General features: G+C 46.1%; 1 protein-coding gene across 6 annotated transcripts in view; it reads left to right on the top strand.

Moving 5' to 3' along the window:
* ABTB2 (ankyrin repeat and BTB domain containing 2) overlaps positions 1-20,865 on the top strand; it is a 158,794-nt gene extending 137,929 nt beyond the window's left edge. For all 6 annotated transcript variants that reach the window (XM_074841600.1, XM_074841598.1, XM_074841603.1 and 3 more), the window contains 13 exons: positions 707-872; positions 4,713-4,802; positions 5,275-5,376; positions 7,358-7,454; positions 8,666-8,801; positions 10,619-10,845; positions 11,604-11,782; positions 12,772-12,877; positions 12,983-13,085; positions 13,742-13,832; positions 15,621-15,689; positions 16,520-16,633; positions 18,564-20,865. In XM_074841600.1, the coding sequence (XP_074697701.1) occupies positions 707-872; positions 4,713-4,802; positions 5,275-5,376; positions 7,358-7,454; positions 8,666-8,801; positions 10,619-10,845; positions 11,604-11,782; positions 12,772-12,877; positions 12,983-13,085; positions 13,742-13,832; positions 15,621-15,689; positions 16,520-16,633; positions 18,564-18,761 (1,678 nt within the window). In that variant the 3' untranslated portion in view covers positions 18,762-20,865. The remainder of the gene's footprint in view (positions 1-706; positions 873-4,712; positions 4,803-5,274; positions 5,377-7,357; positions 7,455-8,665; positions 8,802-10,618; positions 10,846-11,603; positions 11,783-12,771; positions 12,878-12,982; positions 13,086-13,741; positions 13,833-15,620; positions 15,690-16,519; positions 16,634-18,563) is intronic.
* The last annotated feature ends 5,424 nt before the right edge of the window (positions 20,866-26,289 follow it).

The following is a 26,289-nucleotide window of genomic DNA, read 5'->3' as shown; positions in this document are numbered from 1 at the left end:
GTTTCTCCTCCTTGCAATATGTTTTTGTATATGTTTGATGGACTATCCTGTAACAAGCAGGAAAATACAGATATGATATCCAAAATATATACAGCTAATTATTTAAAGCAGCTGGGTTTTGGTGGGGATTTTTTTGTGAGAAGCAGAACTAAGGAAACCAGGTTGCTGCAGGTTTGCAGCCTGTGACACCGGTCCCACCAGAATAACCTCGGTGCTGCAGTAACCCCGTTACGGTGTGGGAATATTCCAGCATTGCTTCCCGTTTTGCTGGATAAGATGTACCAGAAGCAGTGCCTGGTCCAGAGTCACCCATGTAGTGAGGGGCTGGGTGGACAATACCACTCTTGCCAAGGAACAAGAGCTTCTTCCTGACTTTCCCTCAGAGGAGGGCACTAACGAGGTTCCTCTACTTGGACACCTTTTTTTTTTTTTTTTTTGCAGTTTTTACATGAACTCACTGTATTTCTCTAAGAACTAAAACTTCCATCTCCAGTATGAGTGATGTTAGCCAGATTTTTCAGAAATGATTATGCAGTGGAGAAGGTAATTATAGGTATAATATGAAAGCAATAATATGATAGGTATAATGTGAAGGTAATAATATGATAGGTAAGCCCATGAAAATTCATAAGCCTGATTTCTGTAGGAGATGGGGCTTAAAAAAAAGGGGGAAAAAAAGATACAGAAATCATTTTGCCTTTCACAGACCTGAATGCTGCTTTAGTTCCTTCCGGAGACTGGATGCTAAGGCTGCTACTGAAAGATTCCAGCAGGATCTGGGTTTCCGAATGCTAAACTGTGGGAGGACAGATCTGATCAACCAAGCAATTGATGTGCTGGGACCTGACGGGGTTAACACCATGGATGATCAGGTATGCCAGACAGCCACACACACAAAAATTCTTTGCATGAACAAATTGTGTGTTCCTTTCCATGCAGAAAATCAATACATGAGATCATAGTTGCCTCTGCAAGGCTTTTCTAATTCTAGCTTGTGTTTTAGCCTGAAAATGTATCCCTTAAAAACCAAAAAATAACCCCTAAAAAAGCCAGTCAAAGCCTGGAGTGAATTGTTTCTTTATCAGCTGGAATGTAGGTCTGTTCTTTGGATGGCCTCTCTCAGATGCTGATGGAAGACAGGTTAATATGCTGGCTGAAAATGGAAAGTCTGATGTTGCCCTAATGCTAAGACAACGTCAAGACAAAGTGTTTTTTGCCACTGACACTCTCTTCTGGTTCAACAGCCCAAATCCAGTCTGGGTCAGTGATGAGTGACCAAAAGGTGTTACTGTCTGATGGCTTTCAGGCGCACAGCAAGTTACGTGTTCTCAGTACAGTCGGGCATATAGAAACAGTGCCAAGAACCCCCGCAGCGTGGGTATCGCTCAGTATTAGCTTTGGTGAAAGTCCGTCATGCTGATGGGTCTGGTTTTTCATTTTGCCCTGCTCAGTGCTCAGCTACATTGAACCATGGGGATTTGGGAGTCTGGGGAGCCTTCAGCTGCTTCTGCTTGTGCTGTCAGTCCCATCAAGTAACAGCAGAGTCTGTTCTCTGGAGCATCATTCAACGCATGGAATTAGATTTAAAAAAAAACAAACAACAAAACACCAAACTCCCCCACATAAACACTCGTAGCTGTCACAGCAGTGAGAATGAGCTGTCACGTCTCAGAAACAATAGGATATTTAGCCGTGGGAAGGATTTATGTTCAAGTAGAGGCTTTCTCATAGACAGCATTTTATTGCAGTAGCATTTCAGACCAAATTCTGAAACTGGCACAGCTTCATGGTACTTTCCACCATCCTGCAGTTTTAAAGGAAGTGTGAATGTGTAGACAAATACGAGCAAAAACTACTCCTGCACAAGCTTTTACCTAGGTATGTAGTTGCCTTGTTTACATATCCAATACAAGAAGCTTTGTGGTCGCAGAGGTGTGGGGTATCACATCATAGGTGCCCTTGATACTGACTTCATTAAAGTGACAAAAGTGGCAGATTTATATTATGAAGGTCTGCCACTTACTTCCTGTATTTTTTTTTCATAAGTTTTTGCAGTTAATTATGTAGCCCGGAGGCCTTTTGTTCTCTCAAAGCAGATTATTTATTGTCATCCTATTGATGTCATCCTCTAGCCAGTCCTACTGTGAACAGGGGGACCGTAGCGAGCTGGTGGCTCTGCAGAACGCAGCTCCCACAGCTCAAAGCAGTGTTTTGGCGCTGACCAAGGAGGGCAAGACAGGCTCCCTCTAGACATGTTGTTGCTCTCAAATTCTCCACTTCCGTGAGTCTGGAGCAACTCATCTCTGTAGCTACACAAGTTTCCTCTGTTGTACTACCAATCCCAGACAGAGTTAAATCCAAACTCCAGCAGTGAACTCTGCCATCACTGGAATGTGAAACCCCCTCTGAACTTTGCAGCTAGCTTGTTTTGCCCTTCCTGTAAAGGAATGAGCCAAAGCCAGATGCCCAAACTGGGGAAAACTGACTTAGGCATGGCAACAGAAAGCCGGTCTCTGTCCTGTCATAGGACAAGAACTGGCTGAACATGAGCCAGCAGTGTGCCCAGGTGGCCAAGAGGGCCAATGGCATCCTAGCTTGTATCAGCAATAGCGTGGCCAGCAGGGACAGGGAAGGGATCTTACCCCTGTACTCAGCACTGGTGAGGCCGCCCCTCGATGACTGGGTTCAGTTTTGGGCCCCTCACTCCAAAAAGGCCATTGAATGACTCGAGCGTGGCCAGAGAAGGGCAACGGAGCTGGTGCAGGGTCTGGAGCACAGGTCTGATGGGGAGCGGCTGAGGGAACTGGGGGGGTTTAGTCTGGAGAAGAGGAGGCTGAGGGGAGACCTCATGGCCCTCTACAACTCCCTGAAAGGAGGGTGCAGAGAGGGGGGATGAGTCTCTTGAGCCAAGGAACAAGTGCCAGGACAAGAGGGAATGGCCTCAAGCTGCGCCCGGGCAGGGTCAGACTGGCTCTTAGGAAGTATTTCTTTGCAGAAGGGGTTGTTGGGCGTTGGAATGGGCTGCCCAGGGCAGGGGTGGAGTCCCCATCCCTGGAGGGGTTTAAGAGTTGGGATGACCCAGCGCTGAGGGATCTGGTGGAGTTGAGAACAGTCAGTGTGAGGTTCATGGTTGGACTGGATGATCTTCAAGGGCTTTTCCAAACCAGATGATTCTGGGATTCCGTGAAGAACGTTTAACACTGGCACCTGGTAAGCTCAGTTCCTATATCCTGATTTCTTTTGGTTATGATGTGTTGTCTTAGCACACTGCACAGTAGGCAGGCACCTCTGAGGCATTGCAAACAGGTGCGACCACCTCTCACCTGACAAGTACAGCAAAAGTTTTGTTGCAAATCCTGCAGTAGACAGAACTGTTGGACTTATTTAACGTACAGGCCTTAGATCCAGGTTCAGATTTTGACTGCTCCTAGAACATGACTGTGTCCAATGTTGAGGAATGTGTATTGAGACACACTTTGTGTATGTGTATGGAGATATTTTTAGAGAGAAGGAGAGAATTCAGAACATATCTGCAGAAACTTGAGTTTGGAGCAGGACCCTGTATTCACTTTTAGTGGGGACCAAGCAGCACTCTGGTTTCACAGGATTTGAGGTGTGTAGGAAAATGATCTCTTCTTCCCTTTGTGTACTAGGAACAAGCAGGGAATGCAAAACTGATATTGCAAATTAAAAAAAAAAAAAAAAAGGAAGACAAGTCTATACAAACCTGGTAGTTTTAGAACCCTGACTGTGGCAATAAATATGGGCTTGTGCCTGCAGACCTGAGTATTAAATTCTGGGTTAAGTTTACTTGTCCATAATGAGTGGATCCTCCCAAGACCCCCAAAAGCCAAACAGAGTCACCCTCCCCACCCTGAAACATCTCTGCAAATGTGTGTAACTGCCTCAAATGCAGGAAGATTGGAATTGTGGCTGTTTTGAAAAGACACCTTTGCAGATACAAGATCAGAACTCCTCAGTGTGAGGTGTAATTCTATTATACGATCCACGTCTGTCTCTAAAGATGAAGCTGTATTATTACACAATGAGCAGCAGAGATGCTGCCTGTGAAAAAATCAAATGCTCACAATAATTAAGGAGGGGGGAGAAGCTGTAGGATGTGAGCAGGAATGGATTTTACTAGGCCATTTCCTTTCTGTCCTTGGCTACTTCTGGAATGAGCTCCATGAGTAAGGCTCATTTCTCTCATAATTCATCTCTGAGCCGTCATGGTTTGCTGGTTAAATAGAGAGAGAGAAATTTATGTGATTGAAATGCTGAAATATTGTGGCAAATAGGATTTTAGCAATGGGGATAAGTTGCCAAATAAATTAATCTTGTGTATTTTTGTGTTGTTTTCTGCTTTCGGTTCATCTGGCTACAAATGATCCAAGAAATGGTATTTCTTTTTTGGCAGCCTTGAGAAAGCTCAAGAACTGTGGACAATACACGACTGGGATTTTCAGTGATCCCTTTTGTATTCTTGCAATCTTGTCCCCTGATGTTTTGTCCACATCAATTTCCAACACTAGTGCGTTTTGCCCACTCTGCATCAAAACCAAAATGTTTTGAACATACATGTATGCTGTCCGTACACACATGCATGCCCGCACACGCTCTCTTCTGTATGTTAAGATTCAAACTCTCTGTGTCTGACAGTTTTGCTGTTGGTAGGTGTAGAAAGGTAACTTTTTTTTTCCATCTTCCTGAAGGGTATGACCCCACTAATGTACGCTTGTGCTGCTGGAGATGAAGCCATGGTCCAAATGCTTATAGATGCTGGAGCGAATTTAGATATACCAGTAAGTAATAGAGGACCCTCTCCCCGTAATTATTCATCTGTAAACTAACAGGAGCGGTTATGAAATCTCTCCTAGCAACTGAAGGATTCATTTCTGTAAGCTTCTGAGCAAGCCACTTCTTTCAGAAATTATTGCTTCAGGGATTTGGGAGGGGGGAAGAAAACCTTCAAAACCTCTTGGAGCACTCAGTGGCTCCAATTATGATTGGCATTGGCAAGTCTAATAGGTGGGGGGGGGGAGGTAAAGGGGCCTCCCTCCTGAGGGAGCTGCCACTAGGAGAAACCAGTAAGCCCATTAAAAAGGCCCAGGGGACTGGACAGAGTGACTCGTGCTAGCAGTGTTCTCTAAATGGCGTAAGTTCCCATTCCCTGGGGTTGTCACTGACAAAGAGAAAAGCCAGTTCCATGCAAGTCTAAAGATTATGGCAGACAGATAGTGCAGTGGCCAGTGACTACCCGTTTCCTTCCCCCAGGTTCCCAGTACCTCTCCGCGATACCCATCAGTCCACCCTGACAGCCGGCACTGGACTGCTCTCACCTTTGCTGTGTTACACGGGCACATCTCTGTCGTTCAGGTAAGCAGAGAGAACCCCCCGTCTGGAATCTTTACCAGAGACACGGAGGGCCTGACCTGCAGCACCCTTACGGCTGGGCTTCCTGGGCATGGCTCCGTCACGGGCTCCCTGTGCAGTTTGGTGGAAGCCTTTTAAAACCAGTGGAAAATTACACTTTTGAAAATGAGGAGAATGCAACCGATGCTTTTCTTGTGAAACTGTGAATTGACAATTCCTAGCAAGGCCTTGATGATAAAACACAGTCTGTTTCCTTATTTTTCTTTGGTTTCAGTATTGGTCCATGGCTTACCACTTCCAGAACAATGCTGCACAATCCTTTCTTTGCAATTAGATAAACTAGTGCTTCATGTGGAGTGGTTACAGGTAGAGCTCTTGATCAGGATGCTTTCTGACATTAGATGTTAATTGCTTTATAAATTTACATGTGCAGAAATTCAGTGTATGCTGATTTCTGCTCTAATGGCAGCAAATGATCTGTAACTTCCTTCACAATCCTTGAGAATTGCACGAACAAGACTTCAGCTGACGGGGGAGTTGAGCCTCTCGCATCCTCCCCACTCCCTCTTCTGGGGAACTAAGGCCTGGGGGCAGTGGAATGGGGTGGAGTCCTGGAAATCCTACCCCAACTTCAAGAGGAATTCAAAACTGATCACAGCAGATAGTCAATTGCTGGTGAATTTAATTTACCTTCTGCTCAAAGGAAGGGGAAAAAAAAAAGATTTAAGCAAATGGAGGCTGCACACACTCATTTTTTGTTTGTGTGCATTTGTAAATAATTACAAAGATTAGATCCCACCTGGCAAATTGCCGGGGCAGCCTTTGGTATTACAGAGGTTGGACAGCCTTAATTTACATGCGAGATAAGAGCGTGATTCTCCCAGGAGATGTAGCCAAGTATATCAAAGCTCCTCTTGGACTGCATTACTCAGTGTTTGTTTCTTTTATTTTGGTTAAAACTTCTAAAGATTACTTTTTTTTTCATTTGGTAACTATTATTAAAAGGGTAATGTCAGCATTTACTGAAATCAGTGTATAAAATCACCTTTCCAGTTAAGGTCTACCGTGCAATACTTGCATGGAATCTCAAGACAGAAATGAACCTGCAGTTGTGCTCTGCAAAGTGTTTTATCGTAAAAATGTGAATGTGTGTGCTGTGTGTGCGCCAAGGCCAAGGTCATCACTAATTGGGGATAGCTGAAACTGTGATGCTGTTACAGGATACAGCCAGAGGGACTCCTGTGCCCAGTGCGAGAACCTCCGCTGCTGGCTGCAGCCGAGCTGGGCAGGGGAGAGGGGCAGCAACCCCCCCCTGCACCCGCCAGCGGAGCTCTGGGTGCCCCGATGCTGTCTGCCACCCCCGCCTGGTCATAAAAGGTCCCCCTCATCTTGGAACCTTCTCCCCTTCATCTGGGAGGGGGGTAATTTCACTTGCGAGCAGCTCCGTGCCTTCAATGAAAGCAGGTTCTGTGGGTGGCACATCGCTGCCAGGGCTCCTCCGAGAGCCTAAGAGGGATGTTTGGCCCCCAGGGCTAATTCCCTGGAGGTGCCCGTTTCCTGCGCACAGCGTGAAACTAAATAAGAGAGACTTCCTGCGCCGAAGAGGAGCTCTGATTGCAGAGCTCTTTGGAGTTAGGAAATTACCATTGCAAAACCATGTTCATAAAGGAGATTTGGAGAAAAAAAAAAAAAAAGTTTATGTTCTCCAAGCTGCCAGCTGAGCACCTTTCCAGCATAAACTCAATATTGAAAGCACAGTAAAGCAAAAGAAAATGAAACTCTAAATTGACATTCATGGGAAGATCTTAGTTCTAGGCTGAGCGAGGAAACAAGAGAAATTTGCCTTGTAATAGGTATTTTGCTTTTGCCTTTGAGATGGTCCCTCTGTGTGCGTGCTGGTTTTCCTTTCTAACACAGAGCCTCTTGTTTGCTCTTTCTGAGCTGCTCTTTTCTCAACTCCTCGCCTTTCCTGTGTCTGTCGCAGCTGCTCTTGGATGCTGGTGCCCACGTTGAGGGCTCTGCCGTGAACAGCGGAGAGGACAACTACGCTGAGACCCCTCTCCAGCTGGCTTCAGCAGCAGGTAAGCTTGGGGCAGCCCTGGACACACTGTCTCTTGCTACCACAGAACCACCACAAACAACTCACACGCGGGTCCGGCATCTGTAAAATGCGGGAGGAGTCGCTTTGCACTGCCATCTAAGGTACCGTGGGTACAGGCCAGGGAGCAAATGGGTAGCACAGGGAGCTGGCTACTAAGAAGTCAACATTTTTAAAATTTCTAAAACACTGGTAAGGAACCCTGTTTGGGTTGGCAGCGACTAACAGCTGTTGGCATGTGGCAAGAGCTTGATGGGCACTAAATGAGTGTCTGCTTTTGCGACTAGTCCCAACACTCACCTCCTGCCAGTAGTAAAGCTGAGTGAAACAACTTTGCACAGGGCACTGTCAAGAAACATAAACCAGCTACTGTCTAGTCTAGGCATGTCTTGGATCTAAATAACTTCCAGATGCAAAAATTAACAAGTTTAAATTCAGCCCGGGGAAAAATAACTGCTATATAAAGAAATTTGTTTCATTCATTTATTAAATACAAGTAAAACGCTGCATTTCTGCTACCTGTCAGGAGTTTAGCATTCTGTGAACAAGTCTGTGCTAGCCTAAACGTACCTGTTGTTTTTCAGCACTTTTCACCTCTGTTTTAACTTCTTTTTCCCTCAATTTCTTTCTGCTTCATTTTTGTGCGTTTATGAAGACGAGTCTCTGGCTTGCTCTGTATCAGGCTGTAGTGAAGGGATTAAAACAATGGCCTCCTCCCCTCCTAATGACAGCTCCTTGTTGTGCTGGGTCTCTTGCTCACTACTCCAGCTAACGAAAATGGTGGAGAGGAACCTGGCTGGACACAGACTGCACCCATACACATGTCTGCAGGGTGGTTTTCGGCTGCGCGGCTCCCTCCTGGCCTCCCCCATTAACCTCACCCTCAGTTGAAGAGCCCAGCTGTGCTGGCTGCATGCAGCTCTGCTGCTGTGCTGAGAGCGCCAGGCCCGTTTGTCTCCCTTCATTCTGCCTCTAGCTAGTTGTGCGTTATGAGGTGATTTAAGTGCTTTGTGCCTCAGTTTCTCTCCTGGAGCTGTTCCCAAGCCTAACGCACGCTTGCAGGGTGCTCTGAAAGCCTTTGCTGGTAGCAATAGAAGCTGCTGGTACAGTGTCTGTTTCCAGTCCTCTGTTACCTGCTTTCAAAGAGGGAACAGACATGGAATCCTCATGATATTTCTGTCAATTTTTTCCTAGGGAACTACGAGCTGGTCAGCTTATTGCTAAGTCGGGGCGCTGACCCGCTCCTGAGTATGCTGGAAGTCAATGGGATGTCGTCATCGCTGCATGAAGATATGAATTGCTTCAGTCACTCAGCTGCACATGGGCACAGGTAAAGCTCCGTTCACGGTCAGAACAGGGGGTTTTTTGCCCAAGGCTATTGCTGTGGGTATTCCCATGTGGCTTTCTTTATATTACATGTCTTAGACCCACATCCCTGGGGCTGCAGTTCAGAAGATGGCCTTAAGACTCTCCTGGCAACAACCATTTTTTAGTGCCTCACAGTTTCTCAGACTATTCTGAGTGGGATGTAGGCAGTGCCTTTTGAGCATTTTGGGGAATTAGAAAGAGTCTTTAAACTGGTAGTTGCTCTCTGTTACATCTCTGAGAAAAAACGATGCAAGACTTTCATTAATCAGCAACTATAACTTTGATAACAGAAAGGGATTCTATTTTAGTCAAAAGCACAAAACACAACAGAAAGATCTTTGCTTTTTCTTATTCTCTCACTCACTGGTCTAGTTCTGCAGCACTAAGAGGGAGTAAGAGCTGGTTCTAGGCCATACATGAGCAGACTAAGTTCCCCCTGTGGGTAGGTTATGAGAGTGTGGTTCATGTTCTGAGGCAGAATCTAGTCATATTAAGGTGGCAAAAATAAGCTGCGGCAGAATTTGGTTGACTGCATCTCTGGTTTTTGGATGGCTGACCAAGAGATAAGTTATTAAAATGCTGAAAAGCCAGCCTGGGCTTTCCAACCCTGTTTTCAGGGTGCTTCTTTAGAAATAAGATGTTACTTACAAACTCATCCAGAAATCCTTCTGTTCCCAGAAAAAAATGTGAGCGTAACAAGCCAATTAAAACAGCCCTGAAACCGCCCATGTAGATGGGCTGAGAGATACCTGCAGGGTCTTACAGCAAGTAGCATGTTAAATAGTAGCTGCCCTGCTTGAACACAGCTGTGCCTTACAGCGGTGCCAAAACTGCTCCTCCAGGTACGTTGTGCATCTGGATACAGCAGGGAAAATATCCCAGGCCCAAACTCTGCAAAGCTGGAACGGCCTAATGCTGTTATTTACAGCATAAGACTCCACAAACACTGTTCTGTTCCCAATTCTGTTCCCCTCCCACAATCTTGTGCAAACTGTGAAATTCAAGGCTTGTTCTCCAACCGGACAGGGCAGGGTGATCCAAAAGCACAAAATTCACTGGTTTTAGTCAGACTGAGCGGCGTGGGTGCAAAGAGAGCACCAGCTAGTGGCAACTCAGCGTCACAGCTGAGTGCTGGGGGGATTTGCTGGGCTGGGGAATGTCTGCTGCAGCTGGCCCCAGCTGTCTGCAGGGACACCAGCCACGCAAGCTTTCTACAGCGGCTGGACACAAACAAGAAAGCCTCTTTCATGCAACTGCTGTGTGAAATTCCAAACCAAAAAAACCCTCTCCCTGGATTTAGTGATGCAGAACTATCTTTTTTTTATGGTTTCTACTTACCAATACAGGAAGTGGGACTGACTGAAACAACCTAACAGTGCTCAAAGGTGGTTGCTTGGGAAAACATCCAGGGTTCTAACAGGCTCTCTGGTAAAACTTACTGCAGAGCTTAAGATGTTACCGCACTCAAGGCTAGCAGAATGCTGAAGTATAGACTGCAATCAAAACCACTTTGCCCTCACACTCTGAAACACACCCGGTGCCACGAAGGTACAGGAGCATGTTCCATTCTTTTGCCCTTGCTACCAGGGCATCAATTTCTCATATGTGGGACAAGGAAGGACAAGTGGTTTAAATGCTGCCCCATATCTGCCAGCCATCTGGTTTTGGGAAGGAAATCATTATTCACTAAGCCAGACCCCTAAACCCAAATCACCACAGTCCTGTCCAAATTGTCAATATTTCATTTATTCATAAGCGATATCTCCTCTTCTTCCTCAGGAATGTTCTGCGCAAGCTCCTGACCCAGCCCCAGCAACTGAAGGGAGATGTCCTCTCCCTGGAGGAGATTTTAGCAGAGGGAGTAGAGAGTGACACCTCCAGCCAGGGCAGCTCCAGCGAGGGTCAAGTCAGGCTCTGTAAAACGAGAATGAAGGCTCTGCAGGAGGCAATGTACTACAGCGCTGAGCACGGCTACGTAGACATCACCATGGAGCTCAGGGCGCTTGGTAAGGTGTTTATTTTAAGCACTGTACACATTTAAGGTGTAAAAAGCTTTTTCCTCTGCCCCTTTCACTTGGAGAACAACCTGTAACCCCAACTGCAAAACTATCCCAAGCTTATGGGAACCAGCTGTCTAATTTAAATAAAAAAGTGGTTTAGATTCCTCACACGTTTTTTTCAATTCCTACTGATCTGGGATGTCCCCCACTTTTGGCTGGATCCTCTGTTCCCAAGTATCAAAAGCAAGGGGTGTCTCTTTGTCAGATACTCTGACACCTAAAATTCAGTGTTTAGAGGCTGGTCTCAAAAACAAAGACAACACCAGAGATTAAATGGTTTAAGATGAAAGAACAGATTTGATCTGAAGGTGGGAAAGAGAAGCTTTGAAGCTTCTCTGTCTAAACTGTTAGAGGTAACCAGGAGAAAAGACCTCACGCCATGTTTGTGTAGGGCTAGGTATTCTTACAAGATCAGGTCTAATTTATTTTGTAGTTCTGACTAATCATGAAGCTAAATACACATTAGGGAGCCTCTGGTCCTGAACCATCAGCAGGAAGTTCCAACTTGTGCTCCTGGTACCAATCCTTTGCTGTTGTCACTTAGTGACCCCATTGGGTCATCTTTAATACCAAGACAAAAATGTATCTGCTGTTTGGATGCATGTAAAGATCTCCTGCAGTGCTGGTAATAGCAGCAGGACAATCCACTCACAGGCACTTCAACATATCATCATCTTTCACTGTCCTTTGTGCTGTGGTTGCAGGGGTCCCATGGAAGCTCCATGTGTGGATTGAGTCCCTCCGGACAACCTTCTACCAGTCCCGTTACTCAGTCGTACAGACCCTCCTGCGGGAATTTGTCACCATTAAAGAAGAGGACTATAACGAAGAACTGGTTAACGAAGGGTTGCAGCTCATGTTTGATATCCTCAAAACCAGCAAAGTAATTATTAGTTTTGTAACAATATCAAAATCAAGTGTTTGTTTTTTGCTACTGTACAAGGTAGTGCTCAAGAACACATGAATGCCTACAAGTCCCTAATGAGTTATGGTATGAAAAGGGCCCTGATAGCATTTATCTAAATTCATAATACAGCCCACAAAAGCAGTTCTCACAGTAATTTCAGTAGAAATGAAGGCTGTTCTGTTAAAGTCCAGTTCAGGAACAGGCTTTTGAAACCACAGGAATGTAAGAGGAAGAGTTATCAATACAGAACTGGGCAATTCAGGTTCTCAGCAATATCTTCTGGAGTTTTCTGAACAATGCTTTTATTCAGCGACATTTTCCTTCTACTTCTTTCTTTTATTTAAAGGTTGCCTGTGTCTGGTTTTTCCTTGCTTTTCAAGGCATGTCCAGAACAGATTTGATCTGTGGTATATGGTTTAGCTGCCCCATTTTGCAGATAAGTTCACCCAGTCCCTATCTCTTCTCACCCTTCATGTTGGGCGGGGGACACTGCCTTCTGACTGTAGATGGGAGTCATTTGAAATGCACAAACTGGGGAGTTTATATACACACATATACAGCTCTCGAGACCTCCGTAATTGGTCACTGCAACATACATTGTAACTGTGCTTTAACTTAAAAGCAAGAGATATAACTGGTGAACTAAAAGTTGCAAACTGGGAGCTGGAACTTGGCATCTGACAATGAGCCAGTATGAATCCAGCCCTGCTGAGTACACGCCTGCAGGTTTGCCTCTGACAGAGCTGGAAGGATGAGCTGCTGCTGGACTCTTTTTCCCTTGACAGAGTTTGGTCCATAAACTGTTGCTGAGAGAATTGTGTTCAGATCGTGCTCTTGTCCCTCTGGGGGTTATTTTTGTCAGGCACAGTCGCTATAAGCCTCAAGTGAGCTGTTGCAGCGTGTTTGAAACCTGCTCAATACAAAGTGCTGATCAATGGGTGATACCTGTTCCATCTTCCTCACAGAATGATTCCATCAATCAGCAGCTTGCGTCCATCTTCACCCACTGCTACGGCACCAGCCCGATACCCAGCATTCCTGAAATCCGAAAGACACTGCCAGCTCGGCTAGGTAAGATGCTCACCCAAAGAGTGAAGTTCTTGTGATTTTGGTTTTTTTTAAAGCATCCAGTTTCAAAAAATATTCACTCTTTTTTTTTTTTTCTTACCTTAACAGATCCTCACTTCCTAAACAATAAAGAAATGTCTGATGTAACTTTCTTAGTAGAAGGAAAGCTATTTTATGCACACAAAGTCCTGCTGGTTACTGCATCTAACAGGTGAGTTGCTTCCCCCAGCTGAGTGTTTGGGGAGGCCCTTTAGTCTCTCATTTGTCTGACCAGCTCTCACTCCCTCATTGCAGTAAGGCAGCTGCTAAGGATACAGACCACACCCCATAAATCAGGTCTGCAGGACCAAGCCACATCATCTTTGCTACTGTTAAGAATAGTTGGAGAGTAAAGATGAGTTTTTCTAGCTACTCCTAGTATGTGTTAGGGAGTCCCAGAGCTCTATCGACATAAACTAACCAGTAATTATCCCTAAAAACCCGGGCAGCAGTTGGAGGGTACATACCCAGCCCTGCGCTGCCTTTCCACTCCCCCTCTCAGAGTTTGCTAGCTGGAGCTACACTTGCTCCAGATTTCTTGGAAATCTCACCCCTGACCTGGTACACTTGCAGTTAGTAGTTTCTTTCTCTGTTACTGGCATAGTAACAGTGTTTTGCAACTATTACAGGGTGGAACTGGATCAGACCCAACTAATTTACAGGTTAAGTTGTCCCTGAAGTTCTAAACTAATTCTTGTTAAATTGAAAGAAATGTTTCCATTTGCAACTTGCAAACAGGAACAAGGAAGGATCTTTATTCTCCCCTTGCTTAGGCTGTTTGTCAGTATGTGAAGCACTAATACAGAAATCTGTTAAAACTGTTCTCAGGTTTAAGACACTGATGACCAATAAAACAGAACACGACAGCCATGGCAGCAAGACTGTTGAAATCAGCGATATGAAATACAATATTTTTAAGGTATGTAACTTACTCTACCTTTTCTTTATTCTTTTCATCTTCTCACATACTTGGAAGCTGAGACTAAGCCAAGGCTTACTATCACAGGTAATGTACAAGTAGAAATGGAGTTCAATACACCTGTATTTCAGTAGTATTCAGATCTTTCTCAAAACTTTTCAGCTAGGACCAACCTTAGAACAGAAACCTCCAGCCTATATTCTCATTTTCTTACTAGGCAGATGATGACTCCACAAAGCAGGAGAATCTCATCTTCTGCTGAAAGTAGTTTCATACTTTTTAAGACACCACTTTCATACTGTGCTAAGCAAAAAGTAAACTTATTTACAGCAGGTGGACTGCCAGGCTGCATAGTGATTCAAATCAGATGATCAGAAATCAACGGTGTCCCTTTCAAAGAAAAGCAAAGTGAGAACTGCACTTTGCTTTTATGACATTTCCATATTTAATAGACCTAAAGGAGGTTCAGTCATGATGGAGAGAAAGTGGGTTACTTAACACGCACCCAAGGAAACAAACAAGTCAGTGAAATGTGATAGTTCAGTTATTCCAGCTTTCTAGATCTGCATTTCAAATTTGGAAGAAAGGTACAGAACAGGGAAAGCTGAAGTGCTGAACAGGTTCTATAACTGTTTCTCCACAGGGTTGAGGCTTCTCCTTTTTCTATAAGCAAACAAACCAGAAAGCTGTTGGTCAGCAAAACTGTCATCTCACATAGAGAGAATGAAGTTGACCCTAAGAACATCTTTGTTCTACCTGAAAGGGGCTACATGAGTTTTGTGTTGGATAGGTGACATCCAAATTTTGCAGCTCAGGCCATGACAAAAAATGTATATTGAAACAAGCTCTTTAACAACATTTTTGCATCAAAAGGTTTCTAAAGCTGAACTTTTGTTTCACTGGAGAGAGCAACAAATCAGAAAGAATTAAACCAGTGAAATACTTCACAGAATTAAACAATTTGATGGTGAATAAAATCAGATGAGTTAAGGGGATGATGGCATTCTACAGCAATCCTGGTGCATGGAGAATGCTGAGCCACCAGAGATCTGCTCAGGGCTCTGCTGGAAAGGAGCTTTGCTCCCCCATAATTCTGTTATACAAATAAGGCAATTTTAAAAGTAGAAGCTTAGTTTTGTTATCACTACTGTTAGAAATGTGGTAAGCACAGCGTGCAGTGCCCACACCTGCTCATGCAGCGCCCAGGACACTGGAACAACTTCCCTTTCCCCCAGCAGATCCAGTCCCCCCCTAGATAAGACAGTGCTGGTTTAGCTGGGGGTGCGCACATGTAGATCAAAGAGCAGAAGCTGCCTCTTGCTCTCCCTGCAAACAATTAGGCCTTTTCCTCTGGCCCAGATGGGGGGCTGGAAGCTGATTAGACGCACAGCGGGGCAGGCAAGTGGCTGGGGGGTCCCTGAGACGCAGATGCTGGTGGCTCATGGCGTGGCCAGTTCAGTGCTCCAGCTCGCTGGCAGCTCTGCCCGAGACCAGCCTGCGTGGCTTTACAAAACCTGATCCAAGGAACCCTTGTACAAGGACATTCGTGTTGCTCAGAGAAACGCTGTCACCCTCGGCCTAAAATCCTCAACAGGGCCCTTTTCAGAGCCCGAGGAAGAAAAGAGTATTAGAAAGCAACAGATTTGCAATGCTAGAAAGAAAAGCCAAGAGCGGAGGCGAGAGCCAGCACACCAGGCGATTCCCGGCTGCTCAGGAGAGCGCAGCCCTTCGCAGCCTCCTGTGAGTGCAAGGCTCACAGCTTCATGCCTGGCCTTCTTCCCATTTCAGATGCTGATGCAGTATTTATACTATGGAGGAACAGAATCTATGGAAATTCCCACCGCTGATATCTTAGAGGTGAGAGCATTTTCTTCTAAGTCTTGCCAAGTGCACTGGGGCATAAATGGAGCTTGAAAGGCAAAGTCCAGGAGCTAACAGCAAGCGTCCAATCCAGGAGCACACTTAACACTTTGAAATAAGCTTAACGTTTCAAAACACGCAGTTGCTTAGAAATAAGAACTACTAATTATGTTTTATTATGTCTGTAAGGTGGTGGGGGTGGGCATCAGCAGGGAGAGAAATCACAATGGTGGTTTTGGTACCGTGAGCAGGGTGGAAGGCTGCTTTGCACCATGTCCCCTCTGTCCTGGGAGGAGGGAGCAGGAAAGGTGCAGCTGAGGGAGCAGCCTGGGTGCCCACAGCAGGCCAAACACCATGGGAGTGTAGAGAAACAACCGATTTCAAGCTGAACTTCTTCAGAGCAGCTGATGGTGCTCAAAGACTGGGCTAAGAGCACTTCCCTGTTACAAACAGGCCCTTTTACAATGATGCTGCTCAGTCACCAGTAGTCTGCTGAAATTAAAGATTGCAGCTAAAGACTACACACAATTATTTTATTTTTTTTAAGAGAGGAAAGGGGGTTTTGAGCAATCTAGAGCTCATATGTCACAGTGACAGAAGGTAGCACCAATGCACTTCCTGCAGGAGCAGCAAGCCTTTGCTAAGAGGGGCAATCTGTCACTTCAGCTAGGCATGGAGTGGCCTTTCTGCTCTTTCATGAGGACTCGGCCATTAAAACAGGGAGCTGGGAATTGTTCAGAGAGGAAATCACCAGTTCTGTCCATTTCTCTTCCCTAAAAGCCTTTCAAGGCTCATGATCTCAAATAGCTTCTCTCTTGTCCTGATAGCTGTTGTCTGCTGCCAGCCTGTTTCAACTGGACGGCCTCCAGAGACACTGTGAAATCCTCTGTGCCCAGACCATCAGCATGGAGAACTCTGTTAACATCTATAAATACGCAAAGGTATATGCCAAACCACCTTCTTTAAGAATCCCAATGAACCAGGACGTGTGTTTTCTGCAGTCGCGTTCTGGTAACTAAACACAACAGGCACAGAGCGGGCACCTGCTCTGCTGGTAACTCTACCCCCACTACAAGTGAGATGTGTTCTAGTTCCAGCCTGCAAAGTCCTGCACAGCCCCGCTGTGTTTTCTTGTCCAAAGCAATCGTGTCTGGAATTGATGTGAGATCCCTGCAGAGCAGGGGAAAGGGTCTTAACAGGCTGATGGAGCAACATCATCCAGCAAAGCCGAAGAGATTCAAATCCTCAGAGCAGCAGGGGCAATTGATCATAGTACAGCTGCTAAGATGAACCCTTTCCTAGTGCTCCTGCTCCCAGATGATGTTCTTTACAGCTTCAGAACTAGCCTAAATTCTGTTGTGACACAGATAAACTCTGTTGTGTGACACAGATAGTCACCTGTATAGCAAATAATCCACACTGTCAATTAAACCATGGAGAAATACTCTGCCATTCCTAAAAGTCTCCAGGGTCAGACCCCACAAAGGGCTGATAGCCCTTTTACTTTGTGTGGTGTCACACTGATCCTTTGCCATTCCTGACTCTCGCACTGGGCTGTTTTTTTCCATGGAACTCAGGCTGGTTTCTTCTGGGACCTAAGATTTAACAGTACGCAGCGATAGAGAGGGGGAAGGGAACATTCCCTAACGGCCTTTAGTACTTTTCCTTAAATTACTATTTGCACAAAGTTCCCAGAAACTGGGGGGGGGGGGGGGGGGGGGGGTGCGTGCGTGCGCATTGCTTCTTAATACTGAACTTGAGTTTCATTGTTCTATTACTGAGCTTCCCCCACTGGTTCTGAAGCAAAAGGGACCCAGATCACACCCAGAAATCCACCTAACCTGTTTTAGAAGCGTAACATCCCTCTTTTCCTATGTTCAGCTCCTTTTTCTAGGAGTTAGGCTCACATCCTGTGAACTGTACTCTTCTTGCCATGAGCTGTGCACACCATCTGGCAGTGCAGTGTTTTATGTTGTGGCACACCAGCTCCCCGCCTGCACAGCTGAACAGGTACCCTGGCCCCCTCATCAGCCAGCTGCTCCGCTCCTCTAGCAGTGGACGGCAGGCCAGTGGCGCTGCCAACAGCAGGACAGCAGGGGAAGGAATTAAGAAAAAAGCTTTAATGCCTCCCTGCTCACAGAATCATCTGGGTTGGAAAAGCCCTTGAAGATCATCCAGTCCAACCATGAACCTCACCCTGACCGTTCTCAACTCCACCAGATCCCTCAGCGCTGGGTCAACCCCACTCTTCAACCCCTCCAGGGATGGGGACTCCACCCCTGCCCTGGGCAGCCCATTCCAACGCCCAACAACCCCTTCTGCAAAGAAATACTTCCTAAGAGCCAGTCTGACCCTGCCCTGGCGCAGCTTGAGGCCATTCCCTCTTGTCCTGTCACTTGTTCCTTGGGTCAAGAGACTCATCCCCCCTCTCTGCACCCTCCTTTCAGGGAGTTGTAGAGGGCCATGAGGTCTCCCCTCAGCCTCCTCTTCTCCAGACTAAACCCCCCCAGTTCCCTCAGCCGCTCCCCATCACACCTGTGCTCCAGACCCTGCACCAGCTCCATTGCCCTTCTCTGGACACACTCGAGTCATTCAATGGCCTTTTTGGAGTGAGGGGCCCAAAACTCACACCAAAAGAAAACCATCAGCCATCACTGGTCCTACCTTCAGTGCTCTTCCACTGTTATTACTGTCCTTTTTCTGTCTTAGAAAACATTAAAGGGAAAAGCATTAGAAAGGAGAAGCTCAGGCGAATCATAGAAGACCAGGTTGGAAGGGACCTCAAGGATCATCTGGTCCAGCCTTTCTTGGCAAAAGCCCTTAGGTCTGTGACATACAGAAAAGCCTAACTGATCTTCCTCTTTTCTGCAGATTCACAACGCACCTGAACTAGCCTCATTTTGTGAAGGCTTCTTCCTCAAGCACATGAGCGCTCTCCTAGAACAGGACTCGTTCAAACAGCTGATCTACAGCCGGAACAGCAAAGTGCAAGGCCTGGACCCTCTGCGGGACCTGCAGACAGCCCTGGCCGGCCGCCTGCACTCCGTGTACGTCACCTCCAGGGTGTGAGGCAGGAGGGAGGCAGTGGCAGGAGCCCCAGTTCAAATGGCACGGGGACACGGCGTCAGGCAAAGCTCTGGCTTTCCTGGTCGCCTTCAGGATCTTGCTGAAAGCCCCCCACAACAGCTGCCCCCCAGGCAAGGGTGCTGGGCCTCGTCCACAGCCAGGGGGGAAGCTGGCTTCTCTGTGCTACTACTGTCACAGAAACACTGTCACGGCGCAAACAAGAACTGAGGATGCAAGTGAAGAGCCTGAACCGAAGAGAAGATCAACGCTGCCATTTAAACAAGCACAACGCAGGGCTGTAGAGAAGTGAGGCAACCCAACACCTAATATGTAGTCTTAAGTGTCTGTCTACACCCCATAATGGCCACCTAGTTCATATGCATTAGATGTTTTACTTGTAAAAAGGCTGCACAGAAGGAGTTTTCTAACCCTCTGGACCACTGCCTGCTCAGCGAGTCACCTGTCTGAACACAAAGGCTGGAGTCCACAAACTACTTCACTATAGTAATAAACACCAGTGGCTACACCTGGCAAGAGACTCTGACATAAGTTTTCCCCCAAACTGTTTGCACCTTGAGAGAGAGAGATATTTTGTAGATGTTCAAAGCTGAGTAGAAACTAATACTAACTCTGAAATTACTCTTTAAACCTAATATGAAAAACCGAGCTGGGGCAGGGAGGGGAGTATTGGTTTTTTGTATTTTTTTAATACGGTTTCACTGTGCTAGTTGTTAATCTGAATCCGTTTTGAGGAGAGAAGAAAGAAAGACTGTCTACCCTTTCACTATCAAGGCCTGATAGTGAAATCTATCACTTTCACCTTAAAAACCTGTTTCTGAACATTATCTGTGAAACCTGACACCATAAAAAATGCTTTCTAACAGACTCAGGTGTAGTAGGAGCTAGCACTGTGCTGAAAAACTGTCCAGCAGCATAAATAGCAATAAAAGTCTCCCTGAGACCCTGAGGAACATACAGCTTGGTGGTTTGTTCTCTCTCAGGAGCTAGTTGGGGTGAGAAGCTCTCACCTCTAGTCTCCACCTCCACAGCCTCAGCCATGGAATTGATGTTTCCACAGCTACGCTACCTCAGGGGGGACTGGGCCCAGCATGCACCTGACAGGCTCCTAGAGGTAGGCTGCAGTCTAACATTTAGGCAGCAGCACTTGAACAAGATGCCTCAACTCAAATGGCCAAGATTCAATTTTTTCCTTTGTTCACAGCTGACTTGTTTCTGGTCCAAAAGGACTCATTTGAGGCTGCCTTCTAGCTGGCTGACTTAGGAGAATGAAATGGAGACAGTTCAATCTACAGTTTTGAGTCTGAAGCAATGTTTTCATGTGTGTGTTTTGATTTTAAATAATCCCAACCTTAGGAAAGCAGTTAGTTGTGTAAAAACACAGACCTTGCTCTTACCAATATCTTTAAGGAAAGACCTTCAGGTGTTCCCACACTGATCTTTGTTAGCACCCACCAAAAGCGTTTGCTAAGACACTTTTGTTCGTTATAGGTAGGTGAAGGAGACGAAGCCAAGTTTTCAGTGGAGAACTACTGCTTCTTAGAAATGCAACAATTAATATTGTAACTAAACACACTGGAAGGAGGCGGCTCAGCTGGGCCCAAGCTCCAAAGCACAACACAGACATGGTTGAGGTAGGTGAAGGGAAGGAGAACAAACTCCAGCATCTCCCAACAACTCCATCAAAGTCTGACATCACCTCTTTCCTAAAGGATTTCCATCGGAGGCAGACTGCATGCAAGGACAAGAATGATCAGTCTTGTCTCAGTACTGACAGGCAAGTTGGTCAGGGCACCCTCCAATTTGTGCTTTAGGTACACACCCACTTCTGACGATCACCAGCTTCAGTAACCCTATTTATTATCAGAAAGCCATACAGATGTTTCAAAATTATCACTGGTCTGCCTGAAAAATACCACAAAAGGCTTTATCTTGGAAAGTATTTTCAAGTAGCTGCTCCAGCTATCTGTACAAATATGTAGGTCCTCTTTTGTTGCTGTAATATTACAATGCTTTGTTAATTGTACATTAATGTTGTCATTTATGTAAATGTACCAGGATTTTATTAACAACGTAATTTTAAAATACACAGCTGCTGTTGTTTATTCTGTTCTTCTAATAACGAGAAAAACCATATTTAAAGACACTTCTGTGGAAAAGGCAGTTGCAGTTTTAGCATCTTAAATTTGTTTTGGTATATATAGCTAAGGTTACGCTTTAAGACAAGAGATAAAGAGGCATTAATTTCCCCTTCCTACGCTCAAACATTTTTTTTAAGTAGTAAGTTTAACTTGCATTTTCCCTAGCTGAAGTACGTTTACCTGCTTTCCATCGAAAAGCAGCCAGAATGGTAGTGTCTAAGAAAAATCCTAATTCTAGGATCCTTCTCTGCCGCAGAAGAGACAGTGAGAGTTAAAACAACTATTAACCTGGAGGTACTCAAGCAGTCCTCAGAAGTTAAACATCTGATTCACTCCCAAATCTAACAAAGAAAATGTGAAAAAGCAGGTAACACTCCCTTTCGGAGCCACCTCAGACCCCCGGAGGCCACTCTGGCTGGTGCCTCCCCGTGGCAGTAGCGGGGTTCGTGTCAGAGCTAAGAGCGTTTGAGAACACCCCAACAGCCGCACAAAGCCAGGCCTGCAGCCGTACAGGGAGCAAGGGCATTTTTTAATCTATGAGGCCAGAAGTATGCAGGTTTAATTCTGCTGTCAGAGCAAGAATTTGACCCAAAAATATCTTCCCTTCCCCTCCCCAAAGTTTACCTCATAAATCTTACAGACCTCTACCACGTTTGGGGATAATGGCTGAGGTGTAACTCTGAATTTGGTGATACCTCTACAGGACTCAAATACTTTCTTAGGTCACTAAGCACATTTCAGAGGAAACCATTAATACAGCCAGAACCTGCACTGGGCTGCTGAGACTCTTCATAATTGCTCCTTTTGTTCAATTTCCCACCACACATCTGAACAAAGGGAACAGTGCAGAGTATCTCTGTGGTGTAGCAAGACTTGAAATCCAGTTCTATAATAAATTACCGTCACAAGCATTTCTTAGCATTTGATTTACATCATCTGAGAGAAGTCTGCGGGGAGCAATGCACGAGGGGTGCTTTCTCTTGCGTTGTGCCATTCCACTAGCACTCCTGGAAACCCACCAATACAAACACCAACTTGTTCTCAAGAGTCACGGAATACAAACACGCGAGATTCCCTTTGGAGCACTTTTACTCTAAAAAGTAGATTAAATAGCAATTTCTTATGAAACTAGTTGCATACTGCCTCTATTTTGTACAGCACTGCCCTTGGCCTCCTAGAAAGTAATGTTGCAGAGTTTGCCCAGCTTTGGGCAAGCACAAAACTTTGCTGGCTGTGTATCATTTCAGGGGGCAGAAGAAATAAATAGAGCTCACACATCTGCCTGAACAGGCTCGATGACTAAAATAAAACCTTTTTGCTTTATAATAAGCCCTTGCACAGCAGGCAAGCACCGGCTAATGTAGCTCACTACTAACTGGCCCTTTGCCCTCACCAAATGCTGCCCAAGCGACCAGATGTGGCTTCCTGCACCTGCCGTAGCCGAGACAGCCAAGGAGACACAGGAGGGAAAAAGGAGGAGAGTGGTGAATCCCTTGAGAGCAGGGCCCGCAAGCTGCTGTCGCCACCGCCTGTGGCAGAGAAGAGGACTCACAAGCTAGATTTGCCTCCCCAAAGGGCACGTTTTGAGCGCAAGGGATCCATTAAACCACAGCAAAGAAAATAGAATATTGCACTTCACGCTGTTTGCCCAAGTAAGAGAGGGGCAGGAAAAAAGGTTTCCATCATATGATGAAAAATCACACCACAGCAAGGGAAAAGGCCTCGCTAGCAGCAACACCCAGCCCCAGAGCTGGAGTCAGTTCAGTGCTGCCCATTCTACTGTTTGTAGCTAGAAAAACGAGCAGGCCAGTTCCCAACAGCTCAGCCATGGCACTGCCCTCAGGCACGGGGCACTCTAAGCTCACACAGGGCCAGCAGCTTCCTACACCAAGTGCAGGGTTTCAGCCAGCACTCCCATTCCCGTGTCCAGCTCCGGCAGGAGCAGGCTCCCTGTGCCCCTTCGCCTTCCCACGGCTGCTAACAGAAAGCAGTCAGTAGCAAACGCACGCCACGAGGTGCAGTAGTCTTAGGGCCCTTACTGAGACAGGCTCATGATTCAGAGACTACATAGGGAAGAAGCAGTGACATCATCAAACAAAAATTCAGCTGTAGAAGCAAAAAAAAAAAAAACCAAACCACCTCCCAAAGGAATATCACAATGGCCAAATGGAAAAGACATAACTTCCTCCTGCCCCTTCTCCTTGCCCATATCCAGTACGCCAAGCTTCGCCTTCCAGCCAGCTCACTTCTCCCTCACAGAGCTGCAGGAGGCAAGAGCCCTCCTGCAAGCCCAGCCAGCTCACAGCAGCAGGGACGATCCTCAGCTTCACTGGTTTTACTTCCTCCCAGATACCTCGCAGAGGTCAGCTCACTCCAGCTGTCAAAATAGCTCACGGGTCTCCAAGCAAGCTGGATGATTCCACTGACAACTAGGTCACATCTACCCACCACCTGCAGAGAGCAGCTCAGCTAGACGTGGCTTTCCCATTCCTCTCCAATTAGCCACAGTTGTCCATCACTGCAGGCAAACGAGCTCACTTGGGCACAGGAGAGGAGGAGAGAGTGAACAATGTGACAGATTCAGGGAGCGCTGAAAAAAGGCCATAAACTGACCCCGCAGGTTTAAAACTGGGCCCAAGACACTAATGCATGTGGGTACTGGGTTATGCAAAGACCCATCCCCTGACCAGGAGAGGAGGAGGCAGGGACAGCTGAACTGGCTTTACCTGTAGTTAAATGCCTGTGCTGCAATTAGCAGGACACCAGGCTCCCTCAAGCATTCACAGCCTCATCTGCAGGGGATCCAGGTCTAGAAAAACCAGAAACCTGCTCTGGTCAGAGGGAAGGGCTCAAAACCAACCAAACCAACCCAATCCTAAAACTCAAAGATACAGAACTCGCTCTCAGCTCCAATGTCACGTGGCATTTTAGTGCACTTCTGGCTACAGAAAGACACGCAATCTAACTGTTGTTGGATTGCATTCAGCTAGCCCTTACTCTAGCTGGAATTTTAACCCAGCTTGACTGATGGAAAGCACAGACAGAGGAAAATGTGGTTTGACTAGACTTGTTAGAAAAAAAAGAAAAAAAGATCCACATCTCTCACTTATTTTAGTATCTGAGGGCTTTTTTCCACTTTGCTGTTCAAAGAGCAATAGACAGGCAGAGGAATCCAAAAAGCTGCCAGGAATCATAAAACGTACACGGAAAACGTGAAAAAGAACGCTTCAACCGAATACACACGTTTTCTGTAGAAACAGCAAAATTCTCCTTAAATACAACTCCCACTCAGAAACAGGGGGCACACATATAGCTCAAACCCTCCAAGTCTTTTACAATAACTACAGCACACCCAGTTCAGAGACAACAAAGCAAGAATTACTACAGCCTACAGAAAGCAGCAGAGGCAGCTCTAGGAAGATCTCAGCTAAACAGTAAAATTCTAATCTGCTTGAAGAATCCCGTTTAATTTTGCCTACTATCTTCCACCTTGATTTACAGACAATTTACAAGAAATCTTGCTGGACTGTAGTTATTTGCATAGACCAGCTCCTACCTAGCCTGTCATCGTGAATGCTTCTGATGTACTTTCCCCAAAACTGTGCCAGGAAGTCAGGCGTCAAAGCTTTTATGACTGTTGCCTACTAGCATGAGAGTGTTTTTCCTGAAATGACCAGAAAACTTGGTCTGATTTAAGGTCTACACAGTAACAGCTTCATCACAGCCACGTGCAGGCCACAGCTTTGGCACAGCAGAAGCAGAGGACAGTCAAATTCACACACCATTTCACAGATATTTAGCATGGCCTTAGAAATAAACAGAAACTTTGACATATTTTTCATACAAATATGAATTTTTTTGAACTCTTTGGCCATTTGATCCTCAGCTCAGCCCTTAAAAAAATCACAAACCGATTTCTAAGCCCTAACAGCACATGGGTGTTCTATAATAAAACTTCTCTTAAACCTTAGTTTTGAGCCTATTCGTAGAACTAGAGTTTAACAGTCCTCCCGAGACATGCATTGTAATTTGCACCACTTTTACATTTTAAGGAAGTTCAATCAGCATTTTCTTAGCACAAAAAGTAACATGCAATAAAAAAAGCCTTCTGATACTGTCACCTATTACACCCTAAGACCCAGGGCAAGTAAAATGCTACCAACTGGGTGAACAAATCCAGCAATCTGCATAGGTTAGAGAATCTAAAATAATTACTGCTGCTTTATTAGCACAGAGTTTCAACACACTTTAAAAGGACTCAAAAAGTGTTTAAAGCTTTGACTCGCAGCCTGTTAAACCACAGCTGAATCTTGCCAAGCAGGGCATATGAAAGGGGCAAGCCAATGATATTCAGTCAGCAGCCATTTGATACCAGTTCCTTACCTGACCACCACTTCAAGCACAGCTTTCTCGCCCCTTTTTCAAATGGTTAAAGGATGTGACCAGTTTGGGATAATCCATAAAAAAACCCTTTTACTACAACAACCATCCCTCAGCCAAATGTGACCAACTCGAGACATCTCTGCACTGAGCTAAGCAAGCTGCTGGAGAAACACAGTCCTACAGGTACCCCTGGGAAATGTGGGTTTGATGCCACAGAGTCCCTGGGCTAGAGAACAGCCTCCAGGCCCACAGAATCCCAGAATCATCTGGGTTGGAAAAGCCCTTGAAGATCATCCAGTCCAACCATGAACCTCACCCTGACCGTTCTCAACTCCACCAGATCCCTCAGCGCTGGGTCAACCCCACTCTTCAACCCCTCCAGGGATGGGGACTCCACCCCTGCCCTGGGCAGCCCATTCCAACGCCCAACAACCCCTTCTGCAAAGAAATACTTCCTAAGAGCCAGTCTGACCCTGCCCTGGCGCAGCTTGAGGCCATTCCCTCTTGTCCTGTCACTTGTTTCTTGGTTCAAGAGACTAGGTTAAAGGCCCAGCCATGCTCCTCCTGTTTGTCAGAACTGGAAGAGTCTGGCCACTGAAAAGGCTCCAGCACTAGCCACAGCCCCTCCTGCCCCAGCCTCCTGGAACATCCCAGCAGTACAGCTTGGCTCTTTGTCCCTCAGCACCGAGTCAGGCACAGAGAGCAGACAGCAGCACATCCCGCAGACCCTGTCCCCCAACACAAGGCGTTGTAGCTCTTCACCCCTCTCCCAGCAGGGCCACCACTTACCCTATTTTTAACAATAACAGCAAAACCAGAGAGAATTCACACTCACCTTTTCTTCTGATGATTTCCTGGGCAGCTGTGAAGAGCCTCATGCTTCTCCCCTTCCTTGTCTGCTCCTTTCACAACTTCTTTAGAGCTGGTTCAGGGCAGGCAGCCACCACCTCACCCCTGCAGGCTGCCAGTGCTGCTCTCTACACAGCTGG

The sequence above is a fragment of the Strix aluco genome, chromosome 16 (genome assembly GCF_031877795.1).
Source record: "Strix aluco isolate bStrAlu1 chromosome 16, bStrAlu1.hap1, whole genome shotgun sequence".
Taxonomy (NCBI): Eukaryota; Metazoa; Chordata; class Aves; order Strigiformes; family Strigidae; genus Strix; species Strix aluco.
This window is presented reverse-complemented; position numbering and strand designations above follow the sequence as displayed.